The 25,129-nt window shown below is 42.8% G+C and overlaps 1 protein-coding gene across 3 annotated transcripts in view; it reads left to right on the plus strand.

Moving 5' to 3' along the window:
* The first annotated feature begins 410 nt into the window (after positions 1-410).
* POT1 (protection of telomeres 1) overlaps positions 411-25,129 on the plus strand; it is a 154,180-nt gene continuing 129,461 nt past the window's right edge. Inside the window, exons 1-3 of one of the 3 annotated variants that reach the window (XR_013270871.1) lie at positions 411-527; positions 603-717; positions 8,476-8,606. Coding sequence is in view for 1 of the 3 variants with exons in the window: in XM_077472610.1 (XP_077328736.1) it covers positions 522-527; positions 603-717; positions 8,476-8,606 (252 nt within the window). In the remaining 2 variants the exon portion in view is untranslated. Of the gene's footprint in view, positions 528-602; positions 718-8,472; positions 8,607-25,129 lie in introns of those variants that run through there. The other 2 variants (XM_077472610.1, XM_077472611.1) reach the window with 2 other exon arrangements.

The following is a 25,129-nucleotide window of genomic DNA, read 5'->3' on the forward strand; positions in this document are numbered from 1 at the left end:
CTGCCTGTGATTAGCGCAGCGCAGACATCCTGGTGGGCTCTGCACGTAGGCTGTGCGAACACGCCTGAGCTCATCCTTACTCTGCTTTGAAAAGGTTGGGAAAGGCTGAACTATATGGATCAGACCAAAATAAGGGACAGATGAGGAAAGAGGGACTCTGTGCCAAATCAGGGACAGTCGGGACATGCATGCCCCCTCATACCATCACGTTACTACTTATGTCCTTTGGCACCCTGCACAGCCTTCTACACCTCCCTCAGGCCTCGTAGACTCTGCAGAGATCGGGCACATGTTACAAACAATGTATTCCCCATGCAGCAGTATGACAGCGCTCCTCTCACATTGCATTACAAAGCACAGCGCAAGACAACAACCAGTTCTCACTCCTAGCTCATGCTGCAATTCACTTCCGTAAACACAGCATGTCACCGCCCACCTGACGTCACCTCCGCTCTGAGTGTAGCGGCGGGGAGATCGGGAAGAGCAGAGCTGTATACAGGCTGTGCTGTGTCTGTACAATCATGAGTGTAGGTAGGAGAAAGATACTGAATGCACACAATGTGGAAGCCGCTCTCTGCTAATGACACGCATTTGTTTTTTAGGGCTCTGCACAGAAGTACGTTTATACCAAGCTGGACCAGATAAAGGAAGGCACGGTGGTCAACCTGTATGGAGTGGTGAAGTTTTTTAAAGTGCCTTATCGCAGCAAAGGGACAGGTATGTGCTCGTAGATCTGTAAAGGCTCAGCAGGACATACACTGCTATTGTGTGCGATGACCGATAGATCACGAGGGCTTCTCACAGCACAACAGGAGCTTAACCACTTCAATACCAGGCACTTATACACCTTCCTGCCAAGACCAGTTTTCAGCTTTCAGCGCTGTCGCATTTTGAATGACAATTGCGCGGTCATGCTACACTGCACCCGAACTCAATTTTGATCATTTTGTTCCCACAAATAGAGCTTTCTTTTGGGGTATTTAATCGCCTCAGGGATTTTTTTTTCTGCTGAACAAATAAAAAAAAAAGACCGAAAATTTAGAAAAAAAAAAAAATATTTTTGTTTAATTTACAAAACTTTGTAAATAAGTAAGTTTTCTCCTTCACTGATGGGCACCAATGAGGTGGTACCAATGAAGTGGCACTGATAGGCGGCACTGATATGCAACACGGGTGGGCACTGATAGGTGGCACAAATATGCACTGAGAGGTGGCATGAATAGGTGGCATGGATGGCACTGATAGGTGGCATTGTAGTGTAACATATTGTACTGATGGGTGCCAAACAATGCATGCCAATCAGTGATGCCCATTGGGGGCACTGGCTAAGATCCCTGGTGGTCTAGGGTGGCATAACTGGTGCTGGGCGTCCCTGGTGGCCCAGTGCGGGCATCCACGGGGCGGGGGGGCTGTGCTGATAATCGATCAGCACAGACCCCCCCGTCAGAGGAGCAGCCGAACGACTGTCCTCTACTCGCGTCTGACAGGTGCGAGTGAGGAAAAGACGATCAACGGCTCTTCCTATTTACACTGTGATCACGTGGTAAAGAGTCTCCATCGGAGACTGCCAAGATCTATAGAATAACAAGAAAATATATAAAGAGATAATACTAAATATGAGCCGTGTATTGCTGCAATTCTCATGGGACACCGGTAATTGTAAATATAAAGAAGCACAGAAAAAGAAAAGGTAAAAGTTCAGGTATACTGTGATCCTAAAAAGCCAACTTTTACCTTACAAATTTTTTACCTTACTATTAAAGTGCTACGTGACAACAACATATAATATTGTGCAACCAGTGCAAAAATTGTGAAAATTCCAAACGTGCAAATATTGCTAATGTAAACAATAGAAAAACTGTGCAAACATCTGTAATAAAGTGCAAAGTGAACAGGTGATGAATGATTCAATACAATAGTATATATAATATACTCAGGAAGTGTATAAATTAGTAATCGGTATTGTACAAAAGGCACAGGTAGCAACGTTATGTGTAAATTAGCTTAGACGTGGATTCCCTGATGAAGTCACATGGGTGTGACGTCATGCGCAGGGACGGGAAAGGCGCTTCAGATTGATGTAAACAGCACGAGCTCGTTGGAGATAAGCATTTTTTTTTTATTTTGTTTATGTGAGTACCCTGTGAGATATCTTAATAAATATACTGATTATTTTAAAAACTACTACACCATGGTACTTCTCCTCTTTTGATTCACTCTTGCTCCCACTGAGAGACAAAGACGCAGAAGAGAAATAAGGACCCATTGTGACCAGTACCCATGGACATGGGTAGAAGAATCTGAAACATCCAGTGTTTTTGTGTGTATATGCGGTTACCTCCTTGCCGCAAGATAAGGGGCCACTACCTATCGGTGTGTGTTTGCGCAAAGTGGAGAAACACCTGGATGTTGTCACCTTTCTCTGGAAAGATTGCACATTTTGCACAGTGAAGCACTTAAAGCGGAGGTCCACCCTAAAGTGGACCTCCGCTCATCGGAACCCTCCCCCCCCTCCGGCGCCACAATTGGCACCTTTCAGGGGGGAGGGGGGTGCAGATACCTGTACAGTACAGGTATTCTGCACCCACTTCCGGGATAGCTCTCTGCGGAAAGGGGCGTAGATTACGCTCCTTTCCGTAAGTGCCCGTCCCTTTCCGCAAGTGCCCCGCTGCCTGCTGGGAAACACACAGATCCCAGAGGCAGCGGGGACCGTCCTTATTGCGCAGCGCAATTCGCGCATGCGCAGTAGGGGACCGGGAAATAAAGCCGAAAGGCTCCATTTCCTGATTTCCCATACCCAAGATGGTGGCGGCAGCACCTTACAGACGATCTAGAGATCGGCTTTGGGTGCCGACATCGCGGGCGCGCTGGACAGGTAAGTGTCACTATTTTAAAAGTCAGCAGCTGCAGTATTTGTAGCTGCTGGCTTTTAAAAAAAAAAAAAAAAAAAAACGCGGAGTCCCGGCGGACTCCCGCTTTAAGAAGATTCTGCACTATATGTATGGATTGAACACTTATATATCTACATGCTGATTTACATATAGAAAAATATTCCTTCTTGACAAATATATTATCACTTATTTTATCTATTTTGATTTATTCATTTTGTAAGGTATTTATTTATTAATTGGCTGCTATTGTGTTGTCTATACTAATTTGCACAGGTCAGGTGCACAGAACGTTGCTACGTGTGCCTTTTGCACAATACCGATTTATACACTTGCTGAGTATATTATATCTACTATTGTATTGAATCATTCATCACCTGTTCACTTTGCACTTTATTACGGATGTTTGCACAGTTTTTCTATTGTTTACATTAGCAATATTTGCACATTTGGAACTTTTGCACTGGTTGCACAATATTATATGTCGTTGTCACGTAGCACTTTAGTAAGGTAACAAATACTGAAGTTGGCTTTTTAGGATCACAGTATACCTGAGCTTTTACCTTTTCTTTTTCTGTGAGAATTGCAGCAATACACCATTCATATTTAGTATTATCTCTTTATATATTTTCTTGTTATTCTATAGAACAGCGCAACACCATCCTCTTTATTCAATAACATTTATAGTAGATACGGTTTGATTCACATTCGGTGTATGCAGCAGTTCTTTCCATTATTATATTTTTTTTACATGGTAGCGCAGGAATATTTATCTATCTCTCTACCAAGATTGTAGTTGCGGTGTGTCAGACTGATACACCGCAACAACAATCGCCGTGATGCGTGCCCCTGGGGACGCGCAGCAGCTTAATATCCAGAGGACTTCATATAACGCCCAGTCAGGATATTGAAACCACTTTGCCGCCATCATTCTGCTATATGGCGGGCGGCAAGTGGTTAAAGTTCTCCTCCAACCACCTTTATAAAATGAAGAGTCAGCAGCCACAAAAACTGTAGCTGCTGACTTTTCATAAACAGACACTCACCTGTCCAGGAATCCAGCCCTGTCCTCACCCGGCCAGTTTCTTCACTGGTGTTCAGTGCCTGGCTTTGGCATGTTAACTTTGGGCAGCCTGTTGCGACTGCTTGCGGCTTCAAAGCAGGCTGTCCACTGCGCATACACAGGGCTTGCTGTGTCTTGTGAATGGTCTGGCAGTCTTCTTGGACCTGTGATGTGTCCCTGAAGACTGAGGGTGGGCAGGTGTTAGAAGAACTTCTCTGAGCAGCAGTGGCAGAAGGTACCTGTCAAAACTAGGTGAACCCAAAAAAAGAGGTGCCAAATATGACAGAGAAAGAGAAGAAACAATGGAGCGTCCCCTTTTTCCAAATTAAAGTGACACTATACTCAGGCTTAACAAGAAAACATTCTATCCTATTCAAGTATGTATTCTAAAAGTAGCGGTGTCCCGAGTATATGAGTCTTGATGAAATGGTCTTCAGGGTTGGGCATCCAACAACTCCACTCCCCTCTTCTCTACCAAAATCACCCAAGAATCCTGAATGTGCTCCATCCAGACCCTGTAATATAGTATAGCCTTGCCCAACAAAAGAATCTTTACTATATAGGGTACCAAGCAGAGCTCCTGTTTAGAAGCAGAATCTGCTGTCCAGTTTGGCTGCCACCAACTGCACCATTATTCTAGAAGACAGCCAGACCAGGTCCTCTGCTGCCTTGGCTACAAAATAAGCTCACTTCAGCTTCTCCAATGTTGAGAGGTCTGCTCCTTGACTACCTGGAGCAACTCCAGAGACTACCCAAGCCCTCATGACTCATGAGGTCAAAGCTACTGCCAGCCTACACAAAATACCAGCTGCTAGATGGATCCTCTTTAACCCCATATCTAGCCTTCTATTCTTGACACCATAAAGATTATGGGGTCATCCAGGGGCAAGGTAACGTGATAAGCAGATACCAGGGTGCCGTGACGAGGCTCTGTGGCTTATGCATGTATTTGCAAATGTGTGCAGACTAAACCCCTGTTTTAACGCATACAGTTAGATAGGTTGATTTGGTTGTCAGTGGGCTGGTCGGTGAGTAAGCTTGGATCTTTCCATGGATTTATCCTTTGTATTGTTTATATCATATGTTGCTTTCCAATGCTGCTTGCTGCAATGGCCAGTTATGGGGGGGGCGTGGACACCTTTTTTGTATAACGTGACAAGCAAGTCTGCAATGCAGCATCAACTTCTGGCCTATTATCCCATGCATCTGATTCCTCTGTGCAAAAAAGATAGAGCTTAGCTAATTTTTTCTGCAGCCTTACCTTCCTATCTGGCTTTGCCCATTTCTCTTAAATTGAATCCTTAATCTCAAACATAACCGGAAAAGATAGAGCTTTCTTCAGATTGTGAAAATACTTCCTAACCTTTTGAGGAGGCTGATCCAGCTTGTGGAGGATCCTCGGACTCCAAAGATGAGTCCACCTCCACCTGCCCTAACTCAGGAGAGGACGCAGGGTCCTGGACTGTTTGTGAATAAAGATGAGCTCCGGCGTGTTTGCATACTCCAAGTGCAGAGCCCACCAGGAAGTCTGTGCGGCACTGCGCTAATCACAGGCAGTGAGACATTGCCCCGATGCGCGGCTGCAGAGATCTGGAAATGTCTCACTGCCTGTGATTAGCCCAGCGTTGCGCCGACTTCTGGCGCGCTCTGCACGTGGAGTGTGTGAACACCCTGGAGCTCATCCCTACTTGTGAAGTCCTAGGTTTTGCACTTGGAGATTTTCTTGAAACCTCTTGAACATTCTCTGCACTGCCTGGCAAATATATCCCTTCACCATCATTGATTCTGACTGCTCACCTATAGCTGCATCTTTAAAATAGCTTTCACAGACCAATGGAGAAGTCACGGCTGGAGAACCGCAAGTCCAGCAACTTTGCTCTGTCTTGTGAAGGAATGCCTCCAGGCCCTTTGAGTGTGCCTTGGTCTCTGGTGTGGACACGCTTATAGTACCTAGCAGGGGCACAAGATAAGATGACCCTGCCTGCCACTATGTCCCAGGTATCCCCAGACCTGCCATCACCTGAAAGTAGAACACAGCCCCCCTAGCTAAACTACCATTCCTACTTCCCTCTAGCTGTCTCTTTAGGGCACAGAAGGTGGGAATAACAACTGGAGGATGACCTCCAGTTTCTAGCTGCATTACTTACAGTTCCGGGTGAAAAGAAGGGATGTCAGACACATACATATACTGCCACAGTAGAGAACACATAGGAACTAATTCAAGCATAGGGGAGAGCCTATATATCATGACACCTGGTCTGCAGTACGCCCATTAGGTAAGGTCAGCAACCATTTAGGCTGCAATATCTCACCCCGGCATAAGTGCACTCCCAAATGCAGGATTTACGAGTCTGTCATCTCTGGAGAGGGTCAACAAGGGTGGGAGCCATAACTGGTATTGATGGGTGAAGTTTTTAGTAGCTGTCCCAGAGAGAGGACAAAACAGGAATGCTAGGTAATAGAAATCCTATGCCTTCATCTCTTCTCAGGTGGTTGTCCTATGAGGTCACGGGGTGGAGCCAACCCATGCATTGCATAGGCAGACACAGTGTGCTCTAGGAAAAATAGATGACAGGTTCATTAAATAGTTCATGTGTATAGATTATTTTTGAGGAATATTGCTTAGTGTTAACTTAAAGTTGAATCTAAAGTATGTTGTTTTTTTTTTTTGTTTTTTTTACCCTACACATTCCCTGCATTAAAGTGGTTGTAAATGTTTTTTTTTATTTTTTTAAACAAACATGTCTATACTTACCTGCACTGTGCAATAGAATTGGGCTCCATAGACTCCTGCTGCTGTCAGTCAAGTCCTGAGAGGGGGGAGCAAGGGACGTGGCTGAGCTGCGCCGTGTGTGTGTATGAATGCACACAGCCTGGATTGGGAGCACACGGCTTGGTATGGGGGCACTTGGAAGACAGGAGGAGATGAGAACAACAGTGGGAGACAAACAATGAAGAGGTGATGCACCACTCTGTGCATTATTGTTGCACAGAGCAAATAAGTATATCATGTTTTTTATTTTAATATTAACATTTACTTTTAATATTTAAATTTGGTTTGTTTCATTTTAATTAGCATCAGGGATAAATAGCGTACAACCGTGCAAGGGCTTTGTTTGCCCACATAGGGATGCCCAGGTGTTCCGTGAATCCCCATGCAAGCAGTCCCATGCATTTCAATTGGGATACAGCAGCTGCACAGATCCAGCCACCTGGGTGCATGGTCCGAATGCAGACAATTCTGTTCTTTGGATTAGTTACTTACCATAGGATCCCTTCACAGCGAAGGAGCACATTTATTACATTTGGTATCTTTCCCTAAATGGGCAAAATAATAGATTCTCTTTAACATCTAATGCTGGGTGCTTTTAAAAATAAGTGTGTGTGTGTGTGTGTGTGTGTATATATATATATATATATAATACACCCTGTTTCCCCTAAAATAAGACCTAGCGTGATTGTCGGTGTTGGCTGCAATATAAGCCCTACCACCCAAATAAGCCCTACTCTGTTTCCTCGAAAAGAAGACCTACAAGGACTTTAACTAGGGCTTATTTGGGGGGTAGGGCTTTTATTGCAGCTATCACCGACAATCACACTAGGTCTTATTTTAGGGGAAACAGGGTATATATATATATATATATATATATATATATATATATATATATATATATATATATATATATATATATATATATATATATATATATATATATAATGTGTATATGTGTGTGTGATATATAATATTACACAAAACATTGCTAGGCATTTGACTACAATCCTGTAACATTTAGTTGTCAGCACTGTACAATATTGTCAGAAGCCAAAAGTATTTGTCCACAAAGTCTGTGGATTGATGTATGAGGCAATCGAGTCCTTTTGATGTCACATCACTTTTCGCTTGTATACCAACTGCAGAAGCTATTGAGGCTGTATAGAAACATCTGTAATAAGATAGGACTCTTAACAGTTGAACAGAACTCTACCCAGACCCAAATATCTTTTTTTGCTGGACCTTTGTCTCAACACCACCTATTTCAAGTACAAGGATAACTTTTGCAGACAGATACATGGCAAATCTATCGGATCAACAGTGTCTCCAGTTATACTTTACTTGGTAAAGTATAATAATTCTCTGAATGACTGACCTACTGTGTTCACAATACAAGAAGGTAGCTGCTTGGCAGGAGACCCAGAAGCAAATGGAGATCACTGGAATAGCAGTGTGTTCAGTGATTTCTAGCTTCCAGGACAATGGGTCAGGTATGGTGTATACATGGTTACATTGGTCCAAGCTGGAGAAATGTAACCATGTAAAATATCCATACCTGGAATTCTTCTTTAAACTCTAGCTTTTGTTTTGTTTTTTAATGAAACCCTAATGCCACTAGAACATCCTGCGTCTCTTCAGTGGCCTGCACAAAAAGTCCACTGTGTGAAACTAGCGAAATATTGTCTAACAAGCCACATTGCCTTTGTCAGAACTACAGCAATATTATATTTTGCAAATATTTTTGTTTTCAGATTATTGTTCTACTGTCACCATCATGGATCAATCCAATGCCAAGCTTACATGCACATTTTTCAGTGGAAATCAAGACACGCTACCAAAAATTTACTCAATTGGTGATATTGTAAGATTTCATAGAATAAAGGTATGTTTCTGTTTGCTTTTAAATGTTTCATTTTATAGCAGCTTGGATACCCTTTTATAACATTCAAACAGCAAAATTGTTTAAGTGAGTTACATGTCTTAAAGCAGAACTTTACCCATAGCTACTTGATAAAAAATAATGTTCTTTAGCAAGGAACATGCATTCCTCATTAATAATTATGCTGCCACAATTAGTGTGTGCGGTAAATTGCCTTCATTTTTGTTCCTGTTTCTTCTTGCTAGAGGCTGCCATTTGTCTGAAGCCCTTGAACAGCAGTAAGTCTTTAGGCTCTCAGCAGATCAGCCTGTAGTGGCTCTGAGTGTGTTCAGAGCAGGGTGAGACTGTGTATTACTGGATTTTAAACAGTATAGGCACTTTTTATGTTTTAAATGGCTATACCTGCAAAAGAGGCCAACCTGAAGTCAACTAACAGACTTTATTCTCTAACTAAAGTTCCACTTTAAGGCTGAGGGAAACTTCATGGAAGTAGAAGGTGTTTCTGTATTCTCTTGGAGATGTAGTCTAGCAGCGTTCATACCTGCTACTGTATCTTACCATTCTTCACAGGTATGTGCCATGAATAACTGATTTTGAATATAAGCATGTATTGGGCTTTGACTTTGGATTCTCCTAGGATTTAGAATGTAGTATAGGATTTTATTAAAAAAAAAAAAAAAAAAAAAAACCCCTTACCAATCTTTTCAAACCAAGACCCCAGCAGTGACCTAGATCCTGCTTATAGTGCGTTTTTGAAAGTGTTGTCCATATGTTCAGATATTTCATTTTCTTTATTTTTAGCTTGGCAACTGTAAAATACCGCCACTTAGAAAATTACACGCTAGGGGCCGTAACTGCAACACTTTATCAAACTGACTTTACTGCTATCTTGTGAATAGGTGTTGCATGTTGATTTCCAGCTAGCCATGCCCATGTGGCACAAACATACATGCAGAACAATGAGTCAGAGAGGAGAGACACCCTCATTCTTGTTTAACTCTACTCGTATGTATTTTCAGTTAGGCAAAAGTGGTGAAAGATAATGTATATTGTTTTTGTATACATTAATTTTTATGGTCAAATGTATCAAAGTACACAGGCATGTGTAGTACACCCATTCCTTCTGCCCTCATTATTTAATAAGGGACTTGCTAAAAACTCGTGTTGTGCTTTTATGTACAAAATAGGAAGGGAAGAAATCGCCAAACTGGCATAGTGTAGCACAATTTTATTAAGGAAAATACCATATAAAACAAATGGAACTTGCAAGCGGATGAGGGGGAGAGAGAGGATAGTAATGAGCTGGAAGCTGTGTGGTAGTCCTTAGTGGAGAAGAAATCCGGTTGCGGCGGGGAGAAAGATGAGCCTGGAGTCCGTGCGGAGAGACGGCGTCAGGCTGCCCTGTGTGGCCATGATGGTATAGTTTTGTCAGCGAGGCTGATGGAGGCATAGTTGAGCTTCCGAAACGTGTCCTGATTGGCTCACACAGCGATTGGACTGGTAGCTCCTCTACTCCAGCCAGACTCATTGTCTTTGGGTGGACATCCGATTTCTGGATATACCATCACGGCCACACAGTGCAGCCTGATGCCCTGAATGGATTCCAGGCTCATCTTGCTCCCCACCACAGCTGGCTTCCTTCTCCCCCAAGGACTACCACACAGCTCCCAGCTCATTACTATCCACTGTGGACTGTCATCCTCTCTCTCCCCCTCACCTGCTTGTGAGTTCCATTTGTTTTATATGGCATTGTACTTAATAAATTGTGGTACAATATGCCAGTCTGGCGCTTTGTTACCTTTCCTTCCTATCTTACAGATTGTGGATTTCTAGCCCGCATATGAAAGCAGCCTTGCCAGCACCACAGTGTCAGCCATATTCTACCAATTTACATTTTTATTCCTATACCTCCGGGAATAAGTATCTTTTGCTACTTTTTTTTTTTTTAACCTGTCATATGACATTTTATCACTATAGGATGGGCACAGTGTCAGTGCTATAGTGTTTTTTGGTCATGTCTCTATATGCTTTTATAGCTACATAAATTCAGGTATATATACCATAGGTTGTAGATGCTATAACTTTCACACAAACCAATTAATATACTCTTTTTGGGATTTTTTTTTTTTTTTTTCATTTTGGCCTCAATTTATGAGAATTTTTTCTTTGTTTTATAACTTTTTGACTATATTACCAATGTTTTGGACCAAGGGGATGCTGTTGACACAGCATTTCTTGATTTAAGCATAATGATCTAATTAATACAAAAGGTCTACAAGCTAGAACTTAGCCCTTGGATGGTTCAGTGGCTATGCAGTTTGTTAAAGGATAGATACCAGAGTGTGGTTGTAAATGAGGTTCACATGGAACAGCGACCAGTCCCTAGCGGTGTACTGCAAGGCTCTGCCCTGTTCTTTTTAATCTATATGTAAGTGATATAACAAAAGGTTTGTCGGGAAAGGTATTTTTGCTGATGACACAAAGGTGTGTAATAGTGTTGATATCCCTGGAGGTGTCTGTAACATGGAACATGATTTGGCACTGCTGGAAGATTGTTCAAAGAAGTGGAAACTGCAGTTCAATGTTTCTAAATGTAAAATAATGCATTTAGGGAAAAATAATCCCATAATAGAGTACAGCATTGGGAGTACACTGTTGGCTACCACTACAGAGGAAAAAGATCTGGAGGTACCTATTTCAGATGATTGCAAAAGGAGCAAAAAGTGTGACCATGCAGTTGGAAAAGCTAATAGAATTCTGGGATGCATCACTAGAGGGATCACCAGCAGGAGGAAGGAGGTCCTGATTCCTCTATACAGATCTTTAGTGGGACTGAAGATAGAGTGAGTCCAGAGAGGGGTAACAAAATGGTGAAAGGTCTGAGGGATAAAACATATAGAGAGCGGCTTTGTGAACTTAATATGTACAGTCTGGAGGAAAGAAGGGAAAGGGGAGACATTACTGAAATCTTTTTAAATACCTTAAGAATGAGAAAGGTGGGGGAGAAACATTGGGACTTTAAATGGGACATAAGGGAAGGTTCACTCCCCCATCCTTATACTATATGCAAAGAGGGGGGTGGTTGGGACTTTAGATGAGGTGTGCGTGGTGCAACCAAACAAATTCACATAGGTATAAACATTTGTATGTTTATTGGTAAACCCATAATTGGCATGACATAAAACAGTAAAACATGCATGTTGGCATAGAAGATATCAAGTAAAAAATATATAATATAAAATATATATATATATATAAACAGCATGGCACAAACAAAAGAAATAATACCTCATAATCACCCATGTACAGGGTTAAGCATAGCATAAATTGGAATCTAGGAGAGGGTAAAACCATGTAAAATTCTCGATGTGCGTTAGATGCATCAGAATGGGCTTGACGCGTTTCATTGACTTCTATCCACTCATCAGGAGCCAAATGCATCAATGTTCTGTAAAGGGATATAGATACCAATATAATCTGGTGTAAATACCCACATGGGGAGAAGGGAGTAAATTGGAGATGACTGGTCATGACAAAAAAATACTCACATACAACCAATAATGGGACTGTGCGATGCCACATGCTAGGGGTCGGCCAAATGAGCCTGGCTGGTTGCTGAGAAAGGGACCCAGGAACAGGAAAACCGGTAGCATACACACCATCCCCCATGGAATATCATATGTGAGAAAGATCTTCATGTTGTGATGAATGGGACTTCTATAATATATGAAGTGAAATAAGTGGTATGTATCCATGACAATATAAGTCAATGGGATAAGAATAGGATGAAGCCCATAGCCACGGTGAGGAGATGAAATTAAACATATGACCAAGGTGAAAAAGAGAGACACCAGATTGTATTGGTATCTATATCCCTTTACAGAACATCGATGCATTTGACTCCTGATAAGTTGATAGAAGTCTATGAAACGCGTTGCGCCCATTCTGATTCATGCAAAACACATCAAGAATTTTAGATGGGTTTACCCTCTCCCAGATTCCATTTTTTGCTATGGTTTACCCTGTATATGATGGATTATGATGTATTATTTATTTTGTTCGTGCCATGCCATGTGTATGTGTGCTGTCCCCTCAAAATAACTCAACACAAAGCCATTAATGTCTAAACTGCTGGTAACAAAAATGAGTACACCCTAAGTAAAAATGTCCAAATTGGGCCCAATTAGCCATTTTCCCTCCCCAGTGTCATATGACTCATTAGTGTTACCTGCTCCCCATCCCCAATTGAGACCATGTATGTTAAATTTTGTGTCATCGCTCTCACTCTCTCATACTCGTCACTGAAAGTTCAACATGGCAAAGAACTCTCCGAGGATCTGAAAAAAGACTTGCTGAGGGGTGTGTGGCCGAACACCAGATGAAGATGGCAGCTTGATTCGAGAGCTCCACCGCCTAGAGCTCCCAAACTGCCTCAAATCAGTGGGACAATCCCCCCCCCCCCCCCCCAGGCTCCCGATCGCAACAAGACCCAGCAACACAGCTCAGCCAAAACATTCAGGCGATCTTCCTGTCACTGTCCCTTCCGTGCCTTGCAGGTGACCGGGCGTGGTCGTGCCCCAAGTGGCTCTGGGTGGTATTGAACTCATGACTGTCTGTTCCTCCTGTTTCTTTACTTCTGAGCCACACCTCAGTTCTATTCAGCCTGCTTTCCAACCACGCCTAGTTTAACATGAAGTACGGTGGGCGATACTCTGTACCTGTCACTCCTGGATCAGCTGAGGCAGGTTACCTACTTAGTTGGTTATAAAACCCTGTCCCACTCTGAGGGCTTAGTCAGTTCATTTTCTCATGTTTGCCAAGTGTTCTTGTCTTCTATTGCAGTGTTCCAGTGTTCAAAGACTGACCCTGGCTTTGTTTATCATTGTCCTGACTTCTGGAATCCCTGACTGCGGCTTTACCTCTACTATCCCTTGGCTATTCCTTGCAAGCCCCCATGCACAGATTCACAGCCCAGGTAGCTTATCTCTTTGTTACCGTGGGCTGTGCTTATTTGCAAGGGTGAGTGTACATCTCTGCACCATGGACTCCAACCTAGGTAAGCCCTTACAGTTCTTATGCCTCGGATTGGCATACGGCGGGCCCCGCTGTCGCCGTGGAATCCCTGGGCGCATCTGCCCCTTCACCAGGTATCTCTGTGCCACACACCTCCCCTTTACTGTGCCTTTCAGACCTCCAACAAGGGGCACTAGATATTAAAAGCACGCTATTTGCAGCAGATCTCAAGACAGACATTATAGCTGTAGCAGCTCGGCTAGAGCATGTGGAGACAGCCACCATAACACGTGGGACAGCCATACAGCAAGTACAGAAAGTTGTCAGTGTACATTCACAGAACCTGATTGAGATGCACAGATACATGGAAGACCTAGATAATAGGGGCCTCAGGTGCAATTTGCGGGTGAGAGGCATCCCAGAGACAGTAGAAGGACCCCAATTGCAATCAGTGGTGCGGGCTATCTTAAACGCACTGCTGGGGAGGCCGCCTGATGCCCCTGTGGAGATGGAAAGGTGCCATAGAGCTCTTAGACAGAGGGGTAGAGATACTGACTCCCACAGAGATGCAGTATGCTGTCTAGTTGATTTCACACAAAAAAAGGAGCTGCTACGCCTGGCCCGCAATCATGACCGCCTGGAGCACAATGGTGCACGCATACAACTATTCCAGGATTTGTCTACAATCGCTTACAGGCGACATCTGAAAATCGCACATAAGTTGAGAACCCCAGCTGATTTGCAACCCTTTTGTGACATCCTAGGTATTCCCCTGACAGAGCTTCCAGATTGGTACAGCGCATTCATGCAACCAGACCCCTGGATCCCCACACTGCCTGAGGTTACCCCACACTCACACAGGCACAAACAGAGGAGATGCAGAACATCAGCCAACTCCCCAATGAGGATTTGTGGAAACGGATGAGAGCCCACGAGTTTCACCATCATCTGTTCAGTGCAAAATGGATCGCTAGCTGTGAGATCATTGGTTAGGTGAGACTGTTCAGAACACCTTTACACCATTTACTTTTCACTATGGGGCCTTACGATTGTTTTCCATGAGAAAGCGAAAAATGTTGCCCTCTTATACATAGATAACTGTCTGAATACAAATGCCAGACAGCAAGTACCACATCCATGATGTACCCTACTTGACCTTGTACCCACACCCCCGTTTGATGGGGTACTCGGTAATTTACCAGAGAAAAGTTCTTTTTTTTTTTTCTCTCAGATTTATTTTTTGGGCTGTTGTTACTCATGGCGATGTTGCCATGTTGTTTCCTGAGTCCCCGGTGTACTGATTGTTTGCCCGGCCTCTGGACATTACACTCTCTCACTCAAACCACACAAGCTACCAAGACCATGTCTATGAGGTTCCAAAGGACAGTGTATAGGCCAGACACACTGTCACCATTATGGGAGATGCAAGTACTCCTACATCTGGCTCACTGAGACACCTGTCTGCCTTTATGTGCTAGCTATGTGACCTCATACCCAGTAACTTTTCTTATGGTTGCCCCCACCTTTTTTTTCAGAACATCAAGGTCCCCGGCCCATTATCTTCACAAAGGTGTCTGTATTACAGTTTTATGGTTTTCATAATATTACAAAAGGAGCCGGACGAACTTCTTGGTTAGTGTGGGACATAGACGCTTGAAGCCTCCACCACTTCAGGTTTGCGGCTTAAATGCAACCTGCGTGCTGGAGTTTTGGCGATAAGGGGTACAGACCCTTAATCTGGAATGCTTTCTACTGCTCCTGATTTGCCCTATACCATAGGTACTGAGATGCAATCCCCTACTTTCTCAGAGTGCTTCACAGCATAGTTCACTGCTGCCCTATGTAGGCCCTGGATGTGCAATGGCAACAGAGAGGTCTATAGATAGATATTATGACTACTTAGCCTGGGGGGCATCTAGCAGGCAGCCACCGGTGCCCTTAGCCTAGGATTGTCCCACAGAAATTAAAGTATCATTTTAGGAGTCTCTAAGTGGTGGTTATACCGATTTCTTTGCTAGTGTTAGACCGCTTCCCCACTTCAAAGAGGCAGGTTCCCCTTTGACAATCACCGGTATCTCTCGCTCACCATACCCATTCCCCTTGATCCAGTTTGATTAGGTGGATCAGAGGGTCTTGGTCCACCTCTGGTATATTCCAAGACATACCTGCGCTGTGGAGATTTGCCACGTGCATGTAGAGATCTTTTACCTATCGCCTGTAATACCTGAAGTGCATATGTTGGCTTTAGATATTCCTACTCCTTGACATTTTCTAATCTTTTCCTCACTACTTCTCTATTCCCTCCAAAAGCGAGGAGATTGCACACCAATTTCTTCGCTGTTATAGTGAACTTTACAATCTTAAAGAGGCGAGCTAGAGCCAAAACTCTACTAATGTCAAAACGTGCTTACGGCTGATAAAGGACTTCCTTCACAAATATAGCCCTAAAGCCCTCTCAGAGGGTTTTAGGGCTATATGGAAGAGACACTGCTGGCTCTTGGTTTGGGGAGCGGTATGCGTGCCTTTTATAGGCTCCCTCTATGTGAATCCAAGAGCTAGGGTCTGAGTCAACGACCACTTATCGAACGCCTTCCCCATCCAAAATGACACTATGTAGGGGTGTCCTCTCTCGCCCATACTCTATATCCTGACTCTAGAACCCTAACTTTGTTGTATCAGAGAGAATCCAAGGGATTTGTAGTCCACCAAAAAGAGTACAAAATTGCAGCTTTTTCAGACGACATCCTGCTCTTTCTTTCCTCACCATTGACATCCCTCCCTAACCTTATTCCTTTCTTAGACCTTTTCCAGTGTATCTCGAATTTAAAAATCAATCTGTCCAAATCGTTCGGACTAAATGTCTTATTACCGAATGACCTGGTGCGACAATGTCAATGGAACTTCCCGTTTTAAATGGGAGAAAGAGGCCATCACTCATTTAGGCATCCAGCTACCAGTTAATCTAAAAACACTGTATACTACAAACTTCCTATCAGCGCTAAAACTCCTACAACGAGATCTTCTGAAGTGGAATGTGCCCACCCTTTCATGGTATGGCTTGTCTACCCTACAAAATGCAGACCATCCCCTTGCCTTTTTTACAGCGTACAGGAAAATGCGTTGATCCTTTTATATGGGGTGTAAAATCAGCGTGTATCAGATGGGCAAAGCTAGTTCTGCCCAAACAAAAAGGCATAATTGGTCTCCTGGACTTACAGCGCTATTGGGCTGTCCATATGACCAGGGTGGTGGACTGGAAAGTCCATGCCTGTTTTGCAAAAGCTGGGTGAACCTTGAGAAACTAATTGCAGAAACCGAACTGGGCTTGATACCTTGGGTCTTTAACCACTTTCAGACCGGACCATTTTGCTGGTAAATGACCAGAGGTCTTTTTACAATTTGGCACTGCGCTGCTTTAACTGGTAATTGCGCGGTCATGCAATGTTGTACCCAAACAAAATTTGCGTCCTTTTCTTCCCACAAATAGAGCTTTCTTTTGATGGTATTTGATTGCCTCTGCGATTTTTATTTTTTGCGATATAAACGTAAAAAGACCGCAAATTTTGAAAAAAAATGATATTTTCTACTTTTTGTTATTAGAAAAATCCAATAAACTCAATTTTAGTCATACATTTAGGCCAAAATGTATTCAGCCACATGTCTTTGGTAAAAAAAAAGTCAATAATTGTATATTTATTGGTTTGCGCAAAAGTTGTCACATCTACAAACTAAGGTACGTTTTCTGGAATTTACGCAGCTTTTAGTTTACGACTGCCTATCTCATTTCTTGAGGTGCTAAAATGGCAGGGCAGTACAAAACCCCCCCCAAATTACCCCATTTTGGAAAGTAGACCCCCTAAGGAAATTGATAAGTGGCATGTTGAGCCCATTGAATATTTTATTTTTTTGCCTCAAGCAATTGAATAATGACAAAAAAAAAATATTTTTTTTTGTTTTACACAAAGTTGTCACTAAATGATATATTGCTCACACATGCTATGGGCATATGTGAAATGACACCCCAAAATAAATTCTGCTGCTTCTCCTGAGTACGGGGATACCACATATGTGGGACTTTTTGGGAGCCTAGCCGCGTACGGGGCCCCGAAAACCAAGCACCGCCTTCAGGCTTTCTAAGGGCGTAAATTTTTGATTTCACTTCTCACTACCTATTACAGTTTTGAAGGCCATAAAATGCCAAGATGGCACAAAACCCCCACAAATGACCCCATTTTAGAAAGTAGACACCCCAAGCTATTTGCTGAGAGGCATTTTGAGTCCATGGAATATTTTATATTTTGCCACAAGTTGCGGGAAAATTACAAACTTTTTTTTTTTTTTCACAAAGTTGTCACTAAATGATATATTGCTCACGCATGCCATGGGCATATGTGAAATTACACCCCAAAATAAATTCTGCTGCTTCTCCTGAGTACGGGGATACCACATATGTGGGACTTTGTGTGAACACCCATGCGATCCGATTCTGCTGCGGGCCAAAAAAAGGGTCCCGTGCGAATTTGCGGCGGGTGCGATGCGAATTCAGCCATACTATCTGTATGGCTGAACTCGAATCGCACAGAGATCGGATGTGATTTGCACTGCAGTGCGGTGCGAATCACATTCGTTCTCATAAACCGCTGCAATGTGAACCCAGCCTTAGTGACACTGGCGACGGGGGGTGATCACGGGGTTAAACCTTTATTGGGGGGGTTAGGGGGGTACATTAGAACTAAAGGGGGCTAACCCTAACTGCCCTAACAGTTATTACAGTCACAAATGACACCAATGCAAAAAAAAAAAATGACATTGGTGTCACTGTGACTGGGGGGCAGGGGTAATTGGGGGGGGGTGATCGGGGGGTGTGAGTGTGCCTGGCATGTTCTACTGTGTAGTGTCGTGTTGGTGCAACTCACCGATCCTCTCTCCTCGGTGTCGGAACGAAAAATACCGACACGGAGGAGAGATTACATCACTTCCTCTCCTGTGTTTACATTACAGGAGAGGAAGTGATGTGACGAAGGATTTCTATTAGTCGGGAGCGATCGCGAGGGGGTGGCCATGAATGACTGGCCGTCCCCTCATCCGGGATCGCTCCCGAACGAATACCGACCGCCGCAGGCACCGGGCGGGGGCCCGATCGGGCCCCCGACCGGCGGGAAGGCAAGGACGTACATGTAAGCCCTTATGCCTGCCCGTGCCATTCTGTCGACGTACATCGTCGTGCGGCGGTCGGGAAGTGGTTAAACAGTCAGTACCACCTAAGCTTCACTCACATCCCCTTACTGGAGCAACGCTCCAAGCTTGCGATAGGGCATGTAAGGTCCACGTATTGTCAGCAACAGATTACCCCCATTAGAGACGTAGTGATCTGGTAGGCATGGATCACATACAAAAGTTTCCAGCAATATCAGGAATTATAGCAACAAAATATTTAATTTATCATAGCACTAATTCATCGTGGATGGTCCTCCCCAGAGATCCGGGAGACCCAGTGAACGTGGCATGTGGACAGTAAATGGAGAGGGTAGCAGGTGGGATTCCACCCCCTCTCCACATACCCCCTTCACCCCCTTCTTCTTTCTGTATCCCCCCCCCCCACACCCCGTCTTCTTTTTTTACTCTTGACATTATCTGAGCCCTAGGATGGACGTGGTGCTTGGAGCGGACGGTAATGTCCGATCCTGAGCCCCAGGTCCCTAGCCAAAGAAGAGTACAATTGGGTAGCTAAAATGTCTATACCCTGGCAGGTGGTTCCAATAAAATTCTAAAACAGTAATAAACCAACCTATGAGAAGTCATACTGTTCCGAGGAACCCATATACCCTAGAGCATTGACCAAATTCTCCTTTTTTCCTTTTTTTTTTTTTGCAAATAGGATACGTATGGAACTTGAGTAATCTCTATATAAATACTATACTCTTAACATGTAAACTAATTCTTGAAACACTTCAAAGGGAACCTGTTACCCAATTTGTTACATTGTTGTATTGTTACAATGTGTTTGTATATTTCTTGAAATATATAATATCTTTATGAAACAAAATAAAATAAAAAATTGCCAAGACACTGAAACCGAGCTGCAGCACGGTGGCCAAGACCATACAGCAGTTTAACAGGACAGGTTCCACTCAGAACAGGCTTCGCCATGGTCGACCAAAGAAGTTTAGTGCACGTGCTCAGCATCATATCCAGAGGTTGTCTTTGGGAAATAAACATATTCGTGCTACCAGCATTTCTGCAGAGGATGAAGGGGTGAGGGGTCAGCCTGTCAGTGCTCAGACTATATGCTGCATGTTGCATCAAAGTGGTCTGCATGACTGTCCCAGAAGGAAGCTTCTTCTAAAGATGATGCACAAGAAAGCCCGCAAACAGTTTGCTGAAGACAAGCAGACTAAGGACATGGATTACTGGAACCATGTCCTGTGGTCTGATGAGACCAAGATAAACTTGTTTGGTTCAGATGGTGTCAAGCGTGTGTCGTGGCAACAAAGGGGAGGGGTACAAAGACAAGTGTGTCTTGCCTACAGTCAAGCATGGTGATGGGAGTGTCATGGTCTGGGGCTGCATGAGTGCTGCCGACACTGGAGAGCTAAGTTCATTGAGGGAACCTTAAATGGCAAAATGTACTGTGACATACTGAAGCAGAGCATGATCCTCTCCCTTCGGAGACTGGGTCACAGGGCAGTATTCCAACATAATGACCCCAAACACAACTCCAAGACAACCACTGCCTTGCTAAAAAAGCTGAGGGTAAAGGTGATGGACTGACCAAGCATGTCTCCAGACGTAAACCCTAGTGCGCATATGTGAGGCATCCTCAAACGGAAGGTGGAGGAGCGCAAGGTCTCTAACATCCACCAGCTCCATAATGTTGTCGTGGAGGAGTGGAAGAGGACTCCAGTGGCAACCTGTGAAGCTCTGGTGAACTTCATGCCCAAGAGGGTTAAGGCAGTACTGGAAAATATTAGTGGCAACACAAAATATTGACACTTTGGGCCCAATTTGGACATTTTCACTTAGGGGAATACTCACATTTGTTGCCTTTGCTTTAGACACTAATGGTTGTGTGTTGAGTTATTTTGAGGGGACAGCAAATATACACTGTTCTACAAGCTGTACACTCACTACTATACATTGTAGCAAAGTGTCATTTCGTCAGTGTTGTCACATAAAAAGATATATTACAATATTTACAAAAATGTGACACACTTTAATCTCACAAACTTTCACTGCATTGCACTCACATGTGGAATATCAACGGCACACCATAAACAAATTGCACAGCACTCCAAGATCAAAGTAGCTGGATAATGGATGGCCACAGCAGACCCAGGGCTTACGAGATGGCAAGATAGCAGCTGTAAGGCTCACCACTCCTCATCCCAGCCCCCGTGAGCAGCCACCCAGTGTATGTTGGTCAGCCTTCCGTATCTACCTCAATGATCGCTCTGTAGCCACGCACCCGACATGTTTCGTCATAGAATTGACTTAATCATGAGAATCCCATGATTAAGTCAATTCTATGATTAAACATGTCGGGGGTGTGGCTACAGAGCGTTCGTTGAGGTAGACATGGAACGCTGACCAATATACACAGAGTGGCTAGCTATGGGGGCTGGGACGAGGAGTGGCGAGCCTTACAGCTGCTATCTTGCTATCTCAAAAGCCCTGAGTCTGCTGTGGCCATCCATTATCCAGCTACTTTGGTCTTGGAGTGCTGTGCAATTTGTTTATGGTGTGCCTTTGATATTCCACATGTGAGTGCAATGCAGTGAAATTTTATGATTAAAGTGTGTGAAGGTTTTACACTATTGGAGGTTGTGTTTTTTTCATTTACATGTGGAGTGTGTAAAGAGGATTAATTTGGGAGCTGTGCATTTGCCTCTGACTGACACCTGAAGATCTGTCACTCTTCATCCCTGTGAAAAGAGGGTTTAAGCGTCTATAGCCAAACACGGCAGTGTGAGCCATAAACAGCTGTGTGTGAAGAGCATTAATCAGGAGCTGTTTATTTGCCTCTGACTGACACCTGAAGATCTGCCACTCTTCATCCCAAACATGGCAGTGTGAGGCATAATCAGCCGGTGAGTGTGCGCACATAAGTGGATTGAAGTCACATTCACAGCGGTGTGGTGGAGGAGTGTTTCTGGAAGTCTTTATGAATTATAATTGATTCACTGGTCACTATCTAATGAACGTTGGACTTTGTGTTTTAAAACTGGACACTTTATTTACTTATTCATAGAATTTATTGCAACTATTCACTTCACAGGGTGTTGCTATTATAGTTTAAAGTGGTAACAATCAATGTTATTTATGTTATGTGTATACTTTATTGGATACATTTGAGTTGGGATTGAGTATTTAGCGCCACGCATTCTACACTGCTTGGTAGGATTTTTACACATTATTATTTATTTAGAGTGGCAGCAAGTGGTTTTGTTTTGTTTTGATATTATTATTATTATTTTTTGTGTGTAAGCGCAGTGGTGATACACAGGTGTGAGGGCGGAAGTGTGTATTATTGTTTTGGGGTTTTTTTCTTCTACCATTTAAAAGATTAATGTTATGATGTCTCTCCATAGTAGGATTAAACATAGCAGATTCCCATCCAGTCCTCAGGGCCCTTTTGTTGAGGTGCAGGAGGCTGGGGATCAGGTAGATCTTCCCAAATATTGGAAGATACTTCTCTTTCCTTTACGGAGGATCCTAACAGGGAGGGACTAGCCTCACAAGTCAGGTGTTTGTCTACTCCCTTACTTAACCCTTTTGTTGCCTGCAGCACAGGCTCTTGAGGTATTTACCTCTAATAAGGTTCCTTTGAACCTCCCCCACCTGGGGATGTTTTTTCCTATTCATGCATAGCTTATGTATTCTGAATGGGAACATTTCTATGAAGAAATGGGGGGTTCCAGCAATTGATGCTGCAATCACCTCAGTGAGCAGTCTCACGTGTCCAGTGGATAATTCACTGATGTTAAAGGATCCAGCAAATGAAGGTTGGAACTTCCTTTTAAAGACAAGATGTCTTTTGCAGTTATTGCTGCAATTTGTATATCTCAGTCCACTAACCCTTTAACGCCTGCTCCACTATTTTGGTGGAGCACATTTTAAGTCACGTGAATCTATTGAAAAATGTGGACTTTGCATACAGCATTGCATAACCACATAAATGGCCAGTTTAAAGTAGTGCAGTGCTAAATATAAAAAAATGGTCTGGTTAGGAAGGGGTAAAACCTTCCGGAGGTCAAGTGGTTAACTAACACTAGTCCAAAAAGATTTTTTTTTATTTTTTCCAAGGTTTATTTAAAAAACAGGAAAAAAAATATTTTTGCAAGACAATATTACAAAATGAAAGCCTTGTTTGACCTTAATAGCAAAAAGTTATTTGCTGAAGTTATTTGCTGAATAAGCGCTCTGGATACATAGCAGAAATATAAAAATTGCTCTGATCCATAGGTGGTATACAATTGTGAGATAAAATGTAAAGTCTAGTAATATAAATAACTATTGGTAGTATTAGGAAGTACACTTCAGACTCCCTTTCTTATTTTATTCTGTCTACTTGCCATCTAAAAAACAAAACTGCTTACACACCTCAGTAACTCAAGCACACGTTTTCACACAACTGAATGTCTCATGGCAAAAACTCATTCTTTGATGGTTCTGTCTAATGTTTTATAGTCAAACTGTGCCTGCAAGCAGGCTTCTTCTAATGGTGTAGTGTTATATGTTTGTAAAACAAAATGTGTATATATTTAGTAGATTATAAATAAAAGTTTTATAACATATAATTCTAAGGCACCAGAGAACCGATCAGGTCCTCCTGTCAATTTTTCAGGTGGACTCGATCGGACCATCCATTGTTCTCTATGGTGCGGTGGATGTCAGTGGACATGTGTCCCCTGACACCCGCCGACATCCAATCTGGTCCGCTAAAAACAGACGGATAGGGATACCCATCTTTCTATCGGATCGAATCGGATGGAAACGGACTAGCAGTCCATTTCCATCCTACCGCTGCATAGAGAACAGAGGACTGTGTCTGTGTCCACTCTGCTCAGCAGGGACCAGCGGAGAGATCCCCGCTGAGCAGGTGGATCCACTTGGCAGATTCTGCTACAACTGAAAGTGGCCTAAAAGTAAAATAAAATAGTTTTGCTGGCAAAGAAAAGAGTGCTTTGGGAATTAAACTTTTATGGAAGCAGCCCCTAGTAAATGGTTTTTGTAATGTAAATGTGTCATGAAGAAAAAAATCCAGGCTTTCAACTTGTAAATAAGAAAGTACAAATAATGTTGACAACTATTAGTGTCCCTTTTACATACAAAACCAAATATTTATTATATTGCAGCTTACCAATTCGTAGATGTGATGGCTGCATTACACTTTTTAGACTTTCTATATACTATTTTCTTTATGATGCACCCATTTAGGGCTGCAACTAATGATTATTTTCATAATCGATTAGTTGGCCGATTATTGTTTTGATCGGTTAATAACCTTACAAAAAAAAGTGGGTCAAATTGATGGTCATTTTCAACCACAGTGATAGGAATATTTAGAAACAATAGAAAACTTCTTAGTCAAAGGAATTTTCAGACAGTGTATGTGGTTTTCGTTCAGATATTACATTCATTTTAAAAACAAGTGAAAATTTCAAACAAAATTCTTTCATTCAGCAAATGTACAAAGATTTTTAGTCTGAATATTCTCATCCGAAAATTGATCTGTGTGGCCAGCATAAGGCTCGGTATGCAGTTTGCTTTTTTGATCTGTTTCTGCAGTGCCTTTTGCTTTGCGTTTTTGATTTGTGCGCTCGTGATTTTACTGCAATTTGCATTTTTGCTTTTTTTTTTTTGGGCAGATTAAAAAACACAAATTGCTGTAAAAACGCATTACATGCTTTTCTGCAGCTTCTCCATTGAAGTATATTGAACCAATAAAGCACCATTTTGCATTAAAAGTCCCTGACCATTTCAGATGTGAACGTTTCCCATAGGAAACCATGTAAATGAACTGTAGAGTATTTCTGCAAAAAGCACCAAAAAAACACATAGATGTGAACCAGGTCTAAGACGTTTAGTAACATAATGGGGTTAAAAAAACTAAAATGAGCCCTTTATAGTAGAAAAAGCAGATAATCACTACTGTAAGGGGTTCATTTTTTTACTGTAGAACAGTGAAAGTAATATTTACAGTAGCGGTTATTTGCCCTTTGTATTATAAAGGGCTAATTTTAGTGTTTTTTTTTTTTTTTTTTTTAATTTATTTTTTTAACCCATTTTGTTACTGGCCGATTAATCGATTATGAAAATAGTAATCAATTTCATAATCGATTAGTTGTCGATTAATCGATTAGTTGTTTTAGCCCTACACCCATTAAGTCTGTTGCTTTTCAACAGAGAAGTTCTCTTGCAGTTACAAGGATTAGACAGGCCATTTGACAGTGGCAGGGATGTTTAACTGCTTGCCAACCAGCCAGCAGGTCGGCTCTCCTGGGCTAATCGGC

The sequence above is a fragment of the Lithobates pipiens genome, unplaced genomic scaffold, assembly GCF_037356315.1.
Source record: "Lithobates pipiens isolate NorthernLeopardFrog02 unplaced genomic scaffold, aLitPip1_a1.2 Scaffold_8, whole genome shotgun sequence".
Taxonomy (NCBI): domain Eukaryota; kingdom Metazoa; phylum Chordata; class Amphibia; order Anura; family Ranidae; genus Lithobates; species Lithobates pipiens.